The sequence below is a fragment of the Numida meleagris genome, chromosome 6 (genome assembly GCF_002078875.1).
Source record: "Numida meleagris isolate 19003 breed g44 Domestic line chromosome 6, NumMel1.0, whole genome shotgun sequence".
NCBI classification, from domain to species: Eukaryota; Metazoa; Chordata; class Aves; order Galliformes; family Numididae; genus Numida; species Numida meleagris.
The window spans coordinates 4,804,718-4,823,523 of record NC_034414.1 but is presented as its reverse complement, the minus strand read 5'-3'; the positions used below and the strand labels follow the sequence as shown (position 1 = coordinate 4,823,523).

General features: G+C 37.7%; 1 protein-coding gene across 3 annotated transcripts in view; it reads right to left on the bottom strand.

Moving 5' to 3' along the window:
• The window catches only part of LUZP2 (leucine zipper protein 2), a 164,796-nt gene that overhangs the window by 38,559 nt on the left and 107,431 nt on the right, over positions 1–18,806 (bottom strand). For all 3 annotated transcript variants that reach the window (XM_021401212.1, XM_021401210.1, XM_021401213.1), the window contains 2 exons: positions 11,173–11,247; positions 8,956–9,120 (listed from right to left, as the gene is read on the bottom strand). In XM_021401212.1, coding sequence (XP_021256887.1) covers positions 8,956–9,120; positions 11,173–11,247 — 240 coding nt within the window. The remainder of the gene's footprint in view (positions 1–8,955; positions 9,121–11,172; positions 11,248–18,806) is intronic.

Below are 18,806 nucleotides of genomic sequence, written 5' to 3'. Positions count from 1 at the left end.
CCTTCTTGCAGGATTGCAAGGTTGGGGAGGGGAAATAGTATATTCAGACTCGCTCTCCATTTTTGAATTGGCTAGACCTCTCAAGGTTTCTCTTCGGTCTCGTGTTCTAACTTCTCCGATAGAGGGGCCTACGCTGTTTACAGATGCATCTTCAGCCACCTGCCAAGGGGCAGTGGTTTGGCAGGATATAAGCAATGCTTGGAAATCTGCAGTTTTTATGGATCAGACAGTTAGTGTGCAGATGCTTGAGGTAAGGGCGGTCGCATTAGCGATGCGTCTCTTTCATGATACTCCTTGTAACATTGTTACCGATTCAACTTTTGCAGCTAGGCTGCTGGTCCGTATGGGACAAGAAGGGCAGCCGAGTTCGGAAGCAGCAGGTTTCTTTTACCACCGGGAATGCTATGGCAGACAAAGTAGCTAGCACGCTTGTTTTTACAGTGCGAGAAGCTCGCGATCTTCATTCCACTCTTCATGTAGGAGCTCGTGCTCTGGCTAGAGCATGCTCTATCCCTTTGTCAGTAGCTAGGGATGTGGTTCACACATGCCCTCACTGTAATTCAGCACCTACAATAAGTGCGGGGGTTAATCCTCGTGGTCTCAAACCTTTACAGGTTTGGCAGACAGATTTCACTTGGGAACAGCGTTTTTCTCCTCGGGCTTGGCTTGCAGTTACGATAGATACTTCCTCCTCTGTTATTGTGGCCACACAGCATGCGAAGTCCAATTCAAAAGCAGCGCAATGTCATTGGGCAGTTGCTATTGCAGTCATGGGTCTGCCTAGTCAAATTAAAATGGACAAGGGTTCTTGCTTCACATCGTGTTCAACACAAGATTGGCTAGCCTTGTGGGGAATTTCTCATACAACAGGTATCCCTGGTAACTCTCAAGGACAAGCCATAGTGGAACGTGCTAATAGCCTCCTTAAGGAAAAGATACGTGTCCTTGGGGAGGGGGAAGGATATATGGGGAATATCCCTGTCAGCAGACAAGCCGAGATACTAGCAAAGGCTCTTTATGCGCTCAATCACTTCGAGCGTGGTGACAACAGGAGAACGCCTGTGCAAAAGCATTGGCAGCCTAAGGTCTTAAGTGAAGGACCTTCGGTTAAAGTGAAACGGGATGATGGCGCATGGGAGCCAGGCTGGATGATCTTGGTTTGGGGCAGAGGATATGCAGCAGTGAAACACAGAGACTCTGGGAAAATTATTTGGGTGCCATCACGAAAGGTAAAGCCGGATGTCAGTGAGACATCTGACAGCAAATATGTGGAAAACGAAGGGATTAATCAGGATTTGAGTGTTTTGTTTGCAGGAGTTGCCCCCGGAGAAGTCGAGGCCATAACTTGAGAAGTCTGGAGAAACAGTGAAAGGAGAAGAGAGACGCAGAAGTCGTTCCTGTAAACACGTTACGGGATGTTTGTAGCATCTCTATTCTTGGCGTTGTTTTGATTGGTCTGCAGGTCAGCCAATCAGATCAATGTCAAGATGTTGAGTTGATGTAATGTTAGAAGGTTTGAATAGTGTGTGATGTGTGTTTTGTAGAATAGAGTATCTATAGATCTCTATTGGCATTAGGCCATGGAGGTCAAGATTTGAGCCTTCATTTGCAGGATTTGTGATGGGAAGATTCAAGTCCTGAAGTTCTAGCCGGGAGAAGATCTCGACTAGGATTTCTTCGAGAATCATCCTTTGAAGTGGATGATCTGTGCCACCTGGATCAGCATTTTGTGTGGCACGGAAAATGAGCAAGGTGGCTTGACTACTCGGAGTATCTTGTCATCTACATGGAGTCCATTTGCAGAAAGTGGCTCGAAAGTCAGTTGCTCCAGCCCTGCTGAGAGTTGGTGACCGGGATTTTATTGAGGGCTGTTGTTGTTATCTTGAAAAAAGCTATTCCATAAGCTATTTACGGAAGGCTCTTTACACACAATGTATTGATTAGGGATTGTAGGTTTAGAGTGCGTTTTCGCTGCTAAACTCTGCTTTGTCGTAGTTTAGAGGTCCAAGACCTGGGTTTTTATGGAAGTTTAGAGAATTAGGTATAGCATCCTTAGTGTTATGCATGCCTTGCTTTGTAGGCGAACGTGATAACCGCTACACTACAGCTACGGAAATTATGTTTATAGCGTGTGAAGGCATGGAAATTTAATTAGCCTAGAACGCAGCCATAGGCTGTGTAAGTTTTAGGATAGTAATAGGCATTCATATTATGTATGCGTGTGTGTTATAGAGTTTTAACAATAAATAGCCTAGGTTAGGGATAAGGTTAGGGATAAGATCCTTGCGGTCGTGTTTGCGGTCGCGTTGTTACGGGATAAAATCTCATTGTTTATGGGGAGGGGGAAATGTTGTAGTAGGCGTGTTGCAGACCTCGGTTTGTAATGCGGAAAGGCCCTTCCCCATAAGCTTGTTATTGGTTCGCCTGAGAGGCTGAGCCTGTGTCGTGGACACAGGGGATTGGGCTTCTTAGGAGCATAACAATTCCATGTATGGCCTGTCGGAAGTGACAGGTCAGAAGCGGGAGATTCAATATGATTGGCCAGGAGCACCGCGTGAGCTTCTGGAACAGTCTAGCAAGAAGATAAGAAACACTATATATTTCTTTAGCTTTTACCAATAAACGCCATTTTGCTGCACATCATATTGATGCTGTGTGTGGTATTTGGCCAGGACCGGGTTTAGGTTCCTTTCGTGCAAGAACAATACAAAAAAGGGGTCGCCGGAGCTCGGTAACACCATGCTAGTCATTATTCTGCAATTACATCACCCTTCATCTTTTTCAAAACAAATTTCTTACTACATTAGGCTTGCAGATACTCTTAGTATCTGAGATTTCTATCATAAGAACCACTCACTTTGAAACTAAATTGTAAAACAATGGAAGGCATCGTTTTCCAGTGCTATTTTATACTGTTTATATGTGTTAGGCAAGAGTTAGATTATGTCATTACTACCTATTGCAAACGTTCCTGACTCTGCATTTAGTAATTGCCTTCATCTTTTTTAATTACTGTTTCCCAATCCCAGCACTTAATGCAATGAACTGTAACTTCACATGCCAGTGATACCACATTAACTCTCAGAAGCAAAGGTGGAAGAAAGCAATATGTGAAAAAGCAGAAAGGTACCAAAGATGGACGTCTTCCTAAGGCCTTAATGGAGCACAGTCCTGTACACTGTCCTTGACGTTCTTTTGATTTACTCAGGAATGACCATGATGTTTTATTTTTCATCCTTAGTCTCAACTTCTCTTTCTTCTGGTAAAGTTATGAGGGTGCTCATTAATTTTTTCTCCTCAGTCACAGAACAGTTACTTTTTAAAGAGATCTGAGCACCCATTGCTGTAGCTGCATCCTGGAATTAAATTTGACATGAAATAAGTTTTGCTGTATGCGTTTTTCAGAATTACATGTGAGAAAAGTTGATTATTTAGAAACAAAATTAAAATGAAAGAAAATAGAGTAAGAGGAAAAAACTGACTACTTGAATTATCATTATCGAAACTACCAGGAAGCTGCAGAGAGTGGTCTGGGTTAAAGCAAGGAATCATTCAGTAAAATAAATTGAAAATTGCAAAACAATCATAGTATAAATGATTGTATAAATGTATAAATATTTTGCTTTACAGAGCTTTGGTTTTCAAAGTTTTTGAAAGAGTGACTGTATTAGCAAAAAGTATCTATGTGCCTCAAATATGCAAGCCCTGTCACTAACTTCTTTTTAAACTCAGCAAACTCTCTTTTATTTTACAAATGAAGCCCTTTTACCAGTCATTTGGTCTCTAGAGTGGGGTCACTACCGACAAAATTGGGAATGCATCCTGATACAATGCCGTAATGTCAGTTAGAAATCTACTGCCGAAAGAAAAATAACTCCCAAGTTAAGTTTTTAGCATGCTGTAACAGAGGTCACTACGAGTAAAAATAAATCAGATTCATTAGAAAAGATTTTAGAGTCTTAATCTTTATAAGAAAGACAAAAAAAAAAAATCCATAGCTGTATTTTTGTTGTTTCATAGATTTTTGAGCGATGGATTTGTAACTGCTCTGTTCAAGGGTCAGAACCTTCATTTATGTTTGAATATTATGATACATGATCTGATTGGTAATAGCTCTAATTTTAGAAAATGGACATAATTTCCTCATAAACAAAATTCTTGACCTACAGCTAGAGGAAGATGAGATGATAAATTGCCACATTCAGCTGGCCATTTTTTTATGAATCTGAAGCTACTGTATTCATTTTCTAGGATATGCAACATAATTGTTAAATACGACTAAAAATAATCTGTTCAGTCCTCAAAAATGTGGACTAGGCCCAACTGAAGCATTCTAAAGTTTTATTTATTCCTTCAAAGTGTTTGTGCATATTTTGAAGAGCTGTACAGGTATAATAATGAATTCTTTCCAAATTTATAGTCAATTATCATTATAATATCCTACGGTATTAACATTTTTACAGAAGGGCAGTTCTCATTCTTATCAGCCTGTGTTTCCTCTATCAAGACTAGATCACAGAAGTGGTGTTTGTAGGTGTTCTTTCTTTCAAGCTACATGCAGGATGAGACAGGGGTGTTATTTTCTTCCTCAGTTTGAAATGCTTGGCTATTTCTACTCTTAAAATACTGCAGTTCACAAAATACACAAAAACCACAGGGCATTTATAATGAAAGAATTCATTTGGGGAATATGTGCAGCAATGTTAGACAAAAACTCCCTAGAGCAAACCAGTTCCTGTTATTCTGGTATCCTTCTCATGGTATTCCCCATTATTTGTGTATTCAACCTTCCTACTGCAAATAGAGGCTGTTTCTCTGTTTCACATCTGATTTTGGTTTGCCATTAATATTCCAAATTACTGAAGTTGGCTTTTTGTTTGTTTGTTTTTTACATTTGAGGCACAGGTATCTTTATACTGCACTAAGACATTTGAATGACAGCTATCATTATGAAGTATTTTTTTATTAAGTGGAATGTTAGTGCTTCCCAGAAAGCAGAATTAAAACAAATAGAGTAAGAAAGCGTTTCATCTAATGACTCCGTATACTTGATAATAGCTCTATAACTTCTGAGTTGTTTGGTATGTCAAGCTACAGTTAGTGTAGAAAAGGTCTCAGTAGGAAGTCAGTACCAGTACCAGAATTCAGATTACCCCAACTCATATTTCCTGCAGCAGGTAGCCTGGTAGATGTTACAGTTTCCACCAATTAACATCCATTAACGATACTCTTTAAGTACCTAAATGGCTGTAAAGTATCGGGTCCTTAGACACACCTCCAGAAATTTGAAAAGAAAACAAAGCAGAGTTTTTGCCCTCCTCCTCATGACCTCCATCATGGGAATAAGGCAAGACAATTGCTGCAGCTGTTGCACTTGGCAACTGTGAACTAGCTTGGGAGCACTTTCCACCTACAGAAGATAGAATGGTTTCTTGCTAGGACATTATGATGCTAAAAGAAACTATATAATAAAAAAAACTGTCAGCAATCTAAAATGATCAAGAACTCATAGTTCAGCATTAATGACCAGCTTTCTGATTGTGCATGGATTCCTTTGAGGTGTTATGAGTCACTGAACTTGCACGTAGACAGTCTTAAGTTTATTTTTAATGGTAAGTGCTTTCGCCAGTGCTGTCTGTGTTACGATGGGTAAAATGGGTTTTGTCTGAAATATTAATACCAGTTCTGTATCTTATATTCTTGTACATTGTACATATTAACTCATTTAAGAGGTCACAAAATGCACTGCTTTTGATCAGTTTAAGGGAAATCCTTCTATGAATTAAAGATGTAAGAATTTCCCATTACCTACCCACTATTCCAAATTACCAAGCTATTTCAAGTCACAGAATCAAAGAATCATAGAATGGCTTTTGTTGGAGAGGACCTTAAAGACCACCCAGTTCCCCCACCCTGCCATGGGCAATGTTGCCACCCACCAGATCAGGCTGCCCAGGGCCATATCCAACCTGGCCTTGAATGCCTCCAGGGATGGAGCATCCACAACCTCTCTGGGCAGCTTGTTCCAGCACCTCATCAACTTCTGAATAAAAAATTTCTTCCTAACATCTAACCTAAATTTCCCCTCTTTTAGTTTAAATTCATTCCCCTTTGTCCTATCACTATCAAACCATGTAAAAAGTCCATCCCCTTCCTGCTTGTAAGCAAACTTCAAGTACTAGAAGGCTGCAGTGAGGTCTCTCCGCAGCCTTCTCTTTATGCTAAACAAGACCAACTCCCTCAGCCTTTCTTCATAGAAGAGGCACTCCAGCCCTTTGATCATCTTTGTGGCCCTCCTCTGGACCCACACCAGCAGCTCCGCATCTTTCCCATACTGGAGGCCCCAGACCTGGACACAGTACTCCAGGTGGGGCCTCACAAGGGCAGAATAGAGGGGGACAATCTCCTCCCTCTCCCTGCTGCCACCCCTCTCCTGATACAGCTCAGGATACTGTTGGCCTTCTGGGCTGCAAGAGCACACTGCTGCCTCGTGTCCAGCTTTTTGTTCATCAGGACCCCCAATCTCTTAAAAGACCTTAAAATACCTCCTTAGCAAATCACATTTTTATAGTGAACCTTCACAAGAATTTTGGTAGTTTACCTTCCTAATTTTTCCTTCTGCACTGTATTCTTATCTTAAATATTTTCTCTGACAAGCACTCAGATATTGTGATTGCCAGCCACGATTATAAAATATAACCTTATTTTCACTATTTTTAATAAGAAGCACATCAATCCCATATGTCAATGTGTATCCAAGCAATACAGATGCCTTACACTTCCATAGAATGGATTAAAATAAGTTTAACAATTTTGTAATAAACTTTTTACATTGGATGAGAATATCTTTGAAGATATCTACCAGATAAATGATCATTTCTTTCCTCAAGTTTCAACTCTTCTTATCAGACATGACAAGATGCTTAAGAAATATCCCATTTTTGATTAGGAAAACATATTTGAAGTAACAAAACACACGTACATTAATTTAAATACAAGACTGATACATTGAAATGTTTATGCAAATGTAATAAAGAACAGTATACATCTGTAGTTAGACTGACTTGGTTTTGTGAGACTAAAAAAATAGCCAAGGAAAAGATACACAAGAATGGGTGTCATTCTGAAAAATAAATAAATAAATAAAAAGCCTTCCATAATATGGTTCAGATGTAGAGAGTATAGTTCAGGAATGACTACGATGACTTGGCAGCCTATTTTACAGTAGCAGATTTCAGTGGTTTTATAATCTCAGATAATGCACAGACTTATAATAATGAGGTGTCAATATGGGGAAGAGCAGGCCTGCAAATCATTATTTCTGCAGACATTTTCATGCCATATGCCATGTGCAGAGCAGTGTGAGCAATGTCTATTAAAGAGGCAGTTTAACTTACTCAGGCACTCTTGGGATACAGAGAAGTCAGGCTGCAGCATGGAAATACTGCTACAATTCATAAATAGGAATGTTAGACTCAAAATCTATTTGATTATGGAAAAAGAATGAAGACTATTTTGTGTTTCAATCAAATATTAAAAATCCAGTTCCAATCTCTACATTGTATTCCTCTGCAGTGCTACAGGAAAACTCATAAAACCAGGGAGAGACCAGATGTTTCCAAGTCTCTGAGGCCATCCCAATCTCAAACACAGGCACAGTGATTCGTTAGGTCGTACCTTTCAGAGAACCAGTGTTCTCATGACAGAGGTGCAAATATTCTCAACCTGAAGGGGAGGGCGATAAGAAGAAAACCATACAATTTTATAGCCATGTTCACTAGGGAAAATGTGCTCCTGAAATCCCAGGGTAAAACTCAATTTGTATATCGTGCAATAAGAGTCCACTCTCCATCAGAACGTAAAACTAGTAATCTTAATCTAAATGTGGGCTCATACTCTAATGGACTGTTATTAACTAATACACTGATTTGTTTCCAGAGGTAATGATTTTGGAAATGGAGGTTTCTCACTATTAAATAGTTAAGGAACCTACAATCACAATGGTAAGAATATTACCATGAGATTCAGTTTTATCATTATATTCCGAGTTCTGAAATTATATTTAAGTTTTAATTACATACAGAAAGATTACAGATATTTGGCTTCAATCTCTGCACTAATAGTCCATATCAACAGCTGCTATATAAAAATTACAAATTGGCTGTGAGTTGGCAATTCCTTTATATTTCAGGAAAGATTTTTGGAATTTAAGGAGGACATGAAATTTTCCCTCCATCATACTGCTGTGAAATTTCCTCCCTTAGGCTTGGTCTAAATTTATTGAATCACTTGAATAGGTGAGCAAAACACAACCCTGGAGATGGAAATCCTCAGGATATCTGTCAATCACTGTAAACTTTGACTGTAAAAAAATGCATTAACCTATTGAATCAATGCACTTTTGAAACCAGTTTTTTAATCATACTTTCTCCTAAATTGCCATTCCTATGTCCTGGATGCACTGTGCAAATCAAATATTCCCTAGCCTATTATAGTATCCCTTGTGGCAAATTCTGTTTAGGTGCCCCAACCTGCTTTACACTTCTATATTGGCCTTTGTCATGTGTTTTTTTTGTTTTTTTTTTTTTAAGAAACACAAAACCTGCCTCACTGGTCAGTGCTGTACTACCACAAATACATTATCAGTGTCCAGCAGGTAACCCATCTTACGGATTTGCATTCTCACTTATTCTAGGCGTAAATCCATCCTCCTTGCAGATTCATTATGCAGACACAGTCCACTTAGCAAGTGATAGACATAATTCCATTTCTCAGCAAAACAAGTACCCATATCCCAACTTTGTAAAAGTTTACCGACATCAGCAAGAGGCTTAGAATCTTCAAAATTCATCCTAATCTTGCAATGAATTTAAAATTCTCCTTAGTTCCAGTTTGATGCTCTTACAGGGCAAACTCTCAGAGATTCTTGAAAACAAATTGAGGGAGAAACCATACCTTGCTGTTTATCACTGGAAATTGAACTTTTGAGCCCCTTGTAGCTGTGGATGTCAGCTTCTCCGCTGGTTTTGAAGGGATTCGATGGGTAGCGGGAGGCTGATTGTGCAGAACAAATGACAGGCAAAGCTTCACAGTCTCCTTCAGAGCTTTCAGCTGTGACTCCTGGGGAAAATAAGAGATCATCAGTTCTCCGAGATGTGCTATTATCAACCAAATTTCTTGCTTTATCTGTCTGCATTAAAGCAAACATTCACAAACAGCAGCTGCTTTTATTTATTTATTTTTAATTAGTGTAAGAATTTAAGGCTGCTTTATGTGGTTTTTATATGAATAAGTTACCGTGCATTAGGTACTAAGAAGTCCTTGCACTCTTCCCTTTCATCCCTGCATTTTATCTATATTGATTGTTGCTAATATTAATTTAATATTATTTTATCATTAAAGGAACAAATATATAACCTATCAAATGTCACCGAGTATAGATTTCAGTTTATAATAATTAGTTGAGAGAAGCAGATATTTGCAAGTATTGCAAAGACAGACCGCATAGAATTTTGTTTATAATATTTATAATAATTAGTATTTTTTCACATTATAAAGACTGATTTTAATCCATCAGAAGGATGACTTCCCTCATGTACATACAAGTGTATATTAAGTTGTTGCACTGTAGAGTAGGTAAGCCATTGGACTTTCCACTCATTAAGAGTATGATTGTCCATGCTCATTACTGTACTTTAAACCAAGTTAAACCTTTCAATTGGTGAATGCTATTCCCATAATTGCATGATTGTGTTTGTAACATGATCTAGAATACTGATTTTTGCTGGTAGAAATATAGATAGATGTATTAACGAAAGCAGCAACCAGTTGCTAAAAAAAATGGACAGATGAGCACATTTTTATCAAGTCAAATAATATTACACCCTTGACATATACCACTGACTACCATCTACATAAGCAATATTTAAAAACAAATATTAAAAAGAGAGTCCTGATACCCTCCCAAAAGAAAAATACAATTTTATGCCTACTTACAGTCACAGTTTGAGACTCAATCACTCAATTATTCATTTCCAAACCAGCTCACGTTCCATGCTGCTTTCTACATGGATCCCATTCCTACTACATGTGCAAGCACTGTCAAAGCAGTTAAGGCAAAGTCTTTACTGTGATCATCTCCACATATTTTTACTTCATAGAGAAAAGCTATCAGCCAGGGCCAGAAAGGTTTGTGGAAACTTAAATGGTCTTATTAGTCTGCATTTAGAATAAGTACGGACACTTCTTGTCTTGCAGAGTTCTTTCACAACTCCTCTTGAATAAGCTCTGTTCTTTTCCTTCACTTACACTGCTCCATTTTCATGGCACTTTCACAGCATGTGAACAATGACACCATCCAAGGACTTTCTCAATGATAATTTGCCAGAAGATTACTCCAGGCTTCTGGAAAGTCTACAGAATCATAACCTAGCCCTAAATTGAAACTCCATAATGTTTACCAGGAAAGAAACATACGGTCAGAGAAGTCAGTCAGATGTGCTGCAAATCCCCGTTTAACATGTAGACTAAATTCCTTAATAGCATTCTCATTAGAAGTTCCTGATGTGAAATATTCTTTGCTTTCTCCTTCATAACTCTCTGCATTGTAATGAATAACTGTATTCACAAGATATTTAGCACAAGCATTGTCCTCTTGTCATTGCCACAGACAGCACATGGGAGCGAGTGTGTGCGCATGCATGCGAAGAGAGAATGCACGTAGTTTTTCAATTAGTGTTTGGAACAGTTGAGCGTACCAGCACGGAACACCTGCTCTATCACCAGAAACACACAGGTTTGGATGATGCTGCCGTGATCCTTGTTTATGTTAATGGCATTTTGCGATGCTGGAGGCAAAATCCTCAATCTAAAGGAGGACTTCAGTTACTGCAATGCTGACCAACAAGGAAAAATATTTTAGTGCAAGGGTAATACCTTTTTAGGAGTCTTTTTGGGGTCTTTTCAACTTGCTTTTCCTCCTCGTAAATAACTGTGCAGCTGTATTTAACTTCACACATCATAATCATTCCTTCTGACTTTGGTGGAAATACTCCCAGGTATGCGTCATTAACTATGCATCTCAATTTCTGCTAGACTTCCACTTGTCTTTGTCTAGTAACACCGAAACTTTCATAGCTGATAAACATGCTTATATCACATCACACTTCTTACTTCGTCAAGGGCTGCCTTTTCCAATTCGTCTTTTGCAACTGCCAGTTTCTGCTCCAGATCTGTCAGCTGTTGTGCCTGTGGGAATAAACAGAAAGCTGATGTCATCTCCATTGTAATTTTTTCCCCATAATTTTTCATGCAGAGCCTGAGAGAGAGGGAGGGATTTTGAGTAATATATATGAATTAGGTCAGAAATGCTTACCAAAAGACCAGGCCTATAGGGATACTATTTTCCCTGCGGAAAATATGTACTTTTATGTGGGAATTAGGTTCAAATCTGCACTATTTACGTTAGTGTAAGTTTACTCTGTAATTTCAGTGTCAGTAGCATACATAATTCCACACTATGAAGAGTTTATAATTGTACCACAGTATTATTATGAAAACATGAAAAATATGCAAAGGTTTAATTATTTTGTTCATTTATCTCACTTCTGTTTGTAATTTGACACTTTTTTTTTTCAGTTTTAAACACTGAGATATAAACATCAATGTAACTAAGCATGAACAGAGAAACTAGGAAACGCTCTAACATCCATATGTATTGGTCCCTTATAAGATGCTACTCCCTGCTGGTACACAAGGTGTTAACTCCCACTTTGTTTCTCCATCTTCTTCCCTTGAGATAGGAAGGAAGTCACAGAAGTAGCAAGGTATGCAGCTGCACAGTGAGAAAGTGGGGAGTTGTGCATTTGAAGTCAGCACCATGCACCCAACTCTGCGTGCAGGAGGACTGTTGGCTTTTGCACAGCACAATGCTATTTTCCTGCAGGGTCCTTCGGGAGGAGATGCCTCAAGAGATGTCATTTTTCAGCATTAGGCACAGGCCGCACTGGCTGACAAAACGACAAAAGCCTGCCATTTGTACTTCCCTGATCACTTGAAGAACCACTTGGTCACATTTTACAACAGGATTATACCTCTATCTGTGGATTAATCAGAGCAGTCACACTTTCATTAGACAAAAACCTGCACAATGAGACAATCTTGCTTCAAAGCAGAAGTCATTTGCTCAGATGAATGGAAGTCCCTTGTGAATGAGTCCCATAATTCCCACTGCATCCCATTTCTGGGAGCTGATACTAGTCACGGTCTCACATACAAAAGAGAATGGACCGCTGGCTTGGCTCATCAGTGTGCATCACAGCAGCCAATACTGAAAGAGTCTTTCGATCTCATTTTCTGCAGTTTAAATGGAGCAACCACACTGGCTGTTAAGGGGAAAAAAAAGTAACTTACGTATAAGGATTTTCCTAGAGTTCAGAAACATTTATGGTTATTACTAACTATAGTACATAACACTGCCAATAAGCTCATTTCTTTGTTTGAAAGACTGAAAATAAAATTTGGCTTTGACACAGAGGCAGTTCTCATTCGATACTAGGACTGGGCAAAGTAATTTCTCTCATCACTAAGACTGCAATTATTATTACACATTAAAATATTTTTTCCTGCTACAGTTACACTTATTAATACACTTTCAATGAATTAGAAACTACATTTGAAAACCGGTAAATGTAATTAGATAATTTCCATTGCCATTAAGAAGGAAATTATACAAAATAGCATTGATATGACAGATGAGAGGCCAGGATGGCATCTCTGATGGTGTGTATTTCTAAAGGCTTAGGATTACATAGAGGATGATGGATCATCGCTTGGTGTGAGCCAGACAGCTTCTCCATTCATCACCATCTGTGGAACACTAGAGCTGAAGATGCCAATTTCAGAGTGTCTGTTTTTCTTAGAATGAAGTAATCTCACACAGGATAATAACACCACTCACATCAAGCAAAACATTTTTTGTTAAAGGCAAGAAGGGTTTTCTTCCAGAGGACAGGTTTGTGCGTATTAGTAAAGTCTTCCCATGGGCATCATTTATCAAACCTTATCCTTATTTCTGGCCACATTGCACTGTTTTGATGGATTGACTTTATCTGCATGTTTCATGTATATTTATTTTATTTCACAGATTACGGAACCAAAAGGCCATTGACTTAGCAGAAATAAAGTGATAATAAAATTCTGACATTAAAAATGTTTCTGCTTTGGAATGATGAACTGTTCACTTAAAAAAGCAGTGATGACTATTTACAACTCAGACCCCAAACTGCAGAATGATCAAATTTTTTCCTGAAATCTTTTTTTATCTACGAAGCCTGAATTCTTATCGCAATAGTTTCACTGCTGCTTTAATTAAAAACATTTTTAAGGAGCCTGTTCGATTAACATGGTTTAGGCAGTTTATGAAGTACAAGAGGAAGAGAGGCAGAGAGGTAAAAAAGAATTAAGAAAAAATAAAATAAGAAATCAAGAAGGGACAAGCATGATTTTCAAGTAGACAAAATTCCAAAAATTTATTTCTAGTGATTGAGGCCAGAGTGAACTTTTAAATAAATATCAAAATAACGTGAAGGCAATATCTGTATGTCTTTGGTCTGGTAATTTTGAATGTTCAAGAATTTAGAGTTATCATATCTATATAACATAGATTGCTGAGTTACTTAAATTTCTCAGTCACACAGTAACAATAGCTTCTTAAGACAGTGGCTAGCAGCATTACACTTCTCACATTAGTGACACAGAAGAAAAGATAAAAAACTTTAATTAAGGACCTTTTGCATGCCTTTGGAGAATTTCTAGCTTTTGTTTGTTCTAATAAAGTGATCTTCTCTGGCATCTTTCTTGGGATGAACATACCCAGAATAACTTTGGGTCGAGTTTCACATAAGGTGAGAGACAAGACAGCATGGTCACAAACCGAAAAACTTTGTTTTTAAAGTTTACTAGTGTTTACTGCATTCTCCTCATTTGTGGCTTTTTCTTCAAGGGAATACAAATTTGGATTTTAGTTGGCAGTTCACTACAAATCTCTTTCACCTTCTTTTTGTTCATACCAAGAATTCCTGCTTATTGGAGACAGAATGATCCCACATCCTGCTTAATGAGAAAACATGACTGACTAATTTACATTTAGTGACACGCAAAATAGATGGGATATTTTGAACTCCATTTTATTTTACAATAGGCTGAAAATAACTGCTTAAAAATTAAAATATTTAGTGTATAAATTTTTTTATAATTTATGTTGAGAGAATGGGAAACTTTTTAATTGGAAACCATTTAACCAGAAAATGGAAGAACTGCTTAGTTGAATACATTATCCAGTAAACAGAAATGTCTGCGCTTATTCTGCATTTCTCTAAGCATTATTTGTATTTTTGAAATACACAGATTTGTGCTTCTGAATTGTACTGTTTATTGTACAACAGTACTGCTCACAGATGTTAAATGTAACTGAGAATAATCCTTTTTTGGCAGCTATTCCATTTAATTATATGTGCACCCAAAGTCGTAAATCACATGTGTCCAATCTTTTAGCTTGCCTGGGCCACGTTTAGTGGATAGAAATTATTTTGGGCCACATATATGTAGGTCACTCCAAAAGTAATACCTCCTATTTATTTCCATGGAAACTACAATAGCTACAAAGAGCACAGTAACACTGTTTGATAGAGCAAATCTCTAGATAGAGCTACAAAACACTATTTTTCAGCATAGTTACCACCACTAACTACGCATTTTCTTCTGCAGTGAACAAGAGTCTGCATGCTGTGCTCATAAAAATCTGCACCAACAGAGGTGACCCACTGTCTGCACTGCCGAAATGCACCACTCACCGCCTCACTGTGTTCAAATCCAAGAAGTGGTTTCAAACTTAAACAGGGGAGATTTAGGTTGGATATAAGGAAAAAGTCTTTTACAGTGAGGGTGGTGAGGCACTGGAACAGATTGCCCATAGGTGCTGGAAGCCCTATTTTTGGAGACATTCAAGGTCAGGCTGGAGGGGGCTCTGATTGAGCTGTAGGTGTCCCTGTTCATTGCAGGGGAGTTGGGCTAGGTAACCTTCAAAGGTCCCTTCCAACTTTAAGGATTCTACAATTCTATGATTCAATTTTCAAATTATTTTATCAAAACAGAAAGCATGGCTATGTATTCTTCACCATTCAGAGCCCTGTGTTTAGTCAATTTATCAAAATTGTATATATAATTTCTACAAAACCTCACAGATTGTACTAAAAATTCTGTTGTAAAAAAAATAAACCAAAAGGCTAGCAATAAACTAATGCACCTAACTTACTGAGTACTGAGATAATCACATCTCACGAATTTCTGTTTTCCTAAGCTTCATGAAACTATAAAAACAAAAACCCAACAGAATAGTAGAAGTAGATTTGGCTGAATGAAGACATCAGTAAACAATGTTACAAATACATAATCTAACATCCTTATCAGAAAAAATATATTGTGATACTTCTCCACTTCCTTGAATACCACATCCCATTATATCAAAAAATTTCCAGTGTCTGAAAAGAGCTTTGTAAGTATTTCACCTCAACCCATTCTGCCTGGATTTCAGTCTGCTACCACGCTGCTAACATTAACACATTTGTAATGATTCTAAGAAAAAACAGAAGAAGCTAAAAGACAACATTTGAAATAGAAAATGTGTAACAGCAAAAATTTATTAAACAGTGAAATCTTCCTAAGCAAAAGACGCAATCTGGATAAGAGTTTCTGAATATATTTTTCTTAGATTTTCAAGTACACTATACCACTACTCAGGAGAACATGCATAAAATCAAGAAAAAACAGCAACAAAAACCCAACTAATCCATGTTTGTTTGCTACCTCAAAAGAAATCAAATTAAAACATCAAAAAAAAACCTTATGTTTCATAAAATTGAGTACTTGTTCTGCAATGGTAGAAGGCACAAAAATATCCCAGTGCTAGCTATACAATCTCAACAAAATAGTTGTCCGAAAAGTAAACAATCCAGCAATATTGAAACATCTCAACCACAGATATTTGTGCAGTAGAGCTGATAGAGTTCACAAAAATCAAATCAGCAAGTCTACATTTCTTGTTTAAAGGGATTAAACTACTAAGAAAAACAAGGCAATAATAACTTGCCTAAAAGTATTTTTCTACGTCCAAAATGTATCCAGATCCAATCACAAATAATTGATAAGCTGAAAAACAAAATTTTATGCCCAGCAGTGGGTAACATCACTCTACATACCTAAAAGTATATAAAAGCATTGACTCCATGAAGAAAAAATCCTTATGTGAATAGTCAACATTTTAATAAAAGTATGCTGAACTTCATCACATGAAGAAAAAGATATCTAGCAGCTTCAAAGACTGAACTATGGCAAGCAGCAAGAACAATAGGGATCCTAAACCACATAGACTAAATCCAATACAAAGTTCAAATGTGTATTAGTCCAACTGCTACAGAGCAGAAGTACCTCAAGGAAGACCCCATAATCTCATATCTTCCAACTCTCCCTCACATGGTAACCCATAAAACCCTTCACAGTCCAACCCATCAGCCATTGATCTAAAGATGCAGCCTGCAGCTTCGTTGGCAAAGTAAAAAACCACCAAAACACAACAACCTTGTCATCAAGTGCGTACTCAATCCTACTGTTCCCAAATAGCAAAAATTGATTTCTGTAATATTATCACATTCTAGAAATCAAGAGATAAATAGATGAATTTTCATGTAAGAACAGCTTCAAACACAAATGAAATCTACAGTATACTTCCTCAGCCATCAGTTCAACTGCATTGAGGAATTTCACTTCATTTCCTTCCTACCATTATGATGACTTTTGACAAACAAGGATAGTCCTTGAAGAAAATACACCTATTTTCTAGCAAATTGTGAAAATAGTAATTATAAATTATCGTGTTTCAACAAGAAAAATCAGCTCTCCCCAGCAACACGACTGTGGCTGTCATAGATCACCAGGCACAGCGACGTTGGTGGAAGAGTGTTAATTACTGATTAAGCTATTAAGCATTTAACTTTACTGATTGTTTAATTGCCTTGTATTTCAAATGCTTCAGAAGAGGAATGTCATCCATGTTACTATCTGGCTTTCCATAAAACAACGTATGCAAATTGAAGTAGAGCATGAAATGCAAACCTCTCAGTAAGTTCCGGGCCTGCAGAGAACCTCAACTGCATGTATAACCACAAAATCACTTGGTCTATTCCTCAAAAATCTTGAGTAATAAAAACACAAAGACAATCATCCCTGAGCTAAAGATGAAGAAGAGCATTTTGTAACACTTGTAGTCATGATGCATTCTCCTCCTAACTCAAAGGTATTCGCTACAAAAGCACAAACCATTGCTCAAAATAATTACTCCAAATTCTACTAGGGTCATCTCTCAAGGTCTGGGGCCGATTCCACAGCATATCTTTGACACACTATTATTTAAGCCTTCCTCTCCAAATTTTGCTCGCTACTAAAAATTTCTAGACATTGTTTTAGACAAATGATTGGTTTTCTATCTAATACCGCTCTATATAATTACAAATAGATAAGACTTTTCACTCCCTGATTTCTTATTCATCATGTTTGTGCATCATTGCTTCTATTGCTTTAGGAAGTGTTACCAAGCTTTAGGATCCTAATTGCTCACAGGCTCTGTGGAGAGTAGATGAAGTACCTGAAGACTGGAATGAAAAAAAATGTGGTACTCTTGTTCAGAAAAAGAAGAAGAGATCATTACTCACAGATCTGTTAGCACAGCATTCATTTTTGGAAAAATACCGAAAAGAACAAGCAAACTATCTCCCTAAAGAGCAGAGTTTTATTTGCTATATATATATATAGCATTCATGAACAGAACAGTGAACTAATATTTACTCATAAGATGTTCTGATGACATCAAACCACAACACTGTGTGTCACAGAAGATCCTTTTTTTTCCCTCCCTAAATTTATCTTGACAACTGGAGAAAATAGGATGACGTTCTCTAAAGACAAGTGCAAAATGCTAAACACAGACAGGAATAATCACTGAAACGACTAAGGAATATAAAACAGCAGGGATGAATGACTCAAGATGATATCACCACAGAATGTGTCATGTATTTGGCATAGAGGCAAAGAACACTGTGCGCACAGAGTAAGAAAGTGGTTTTAGTCTGCTCAGTATGGATGAAATGTCCAGCTGGACTTCTGTGTTCACTTCAGGGCATTGTAAGTGGGCACAGACCAAAGGAAGTACGTTCAGCTGAGAATAATGCCCTGCATCAATTGTATGCAAATTAATACTGAGAAGTTGGGAAAAAAAACAACCAAACAAATCCAATCCCTACATAATTATTTTAAGAAGTAGGAACTCCAGGAGGTTTGCAGGATAAGAATTGCAAAATATGGCTATAAAGGGAAGAGAATAGAAACCTACTTTCTAAGTCTATGTGAAACAATACAGTTGCTAGTTGATTTCCATTTCAGTAAGGCAGATTCAAGTGAGATGCAAGAAAACATGTCTTACTTTTCGGGCTAATAGACCAAAGCAGTAGAAATACATAAGTTGCACTTCTTCAGGCTTCTTAAAACAACCAGGATAAACACTGTGAAAGAATAACAAGCACATAATTGAACTTTCTCTGGTGTAAAGAAAATAAGGAATGCCATACCCTCCTGAGAAAATACTTTTTAACAGAACTCAAGTGCTGATGGGATCACCACATATATTTAAGAATGTACTTTTCCGTCTCAGTAATTATTGAATAATCCTGCTTATTGTGGATTTAATAGGAAAAATC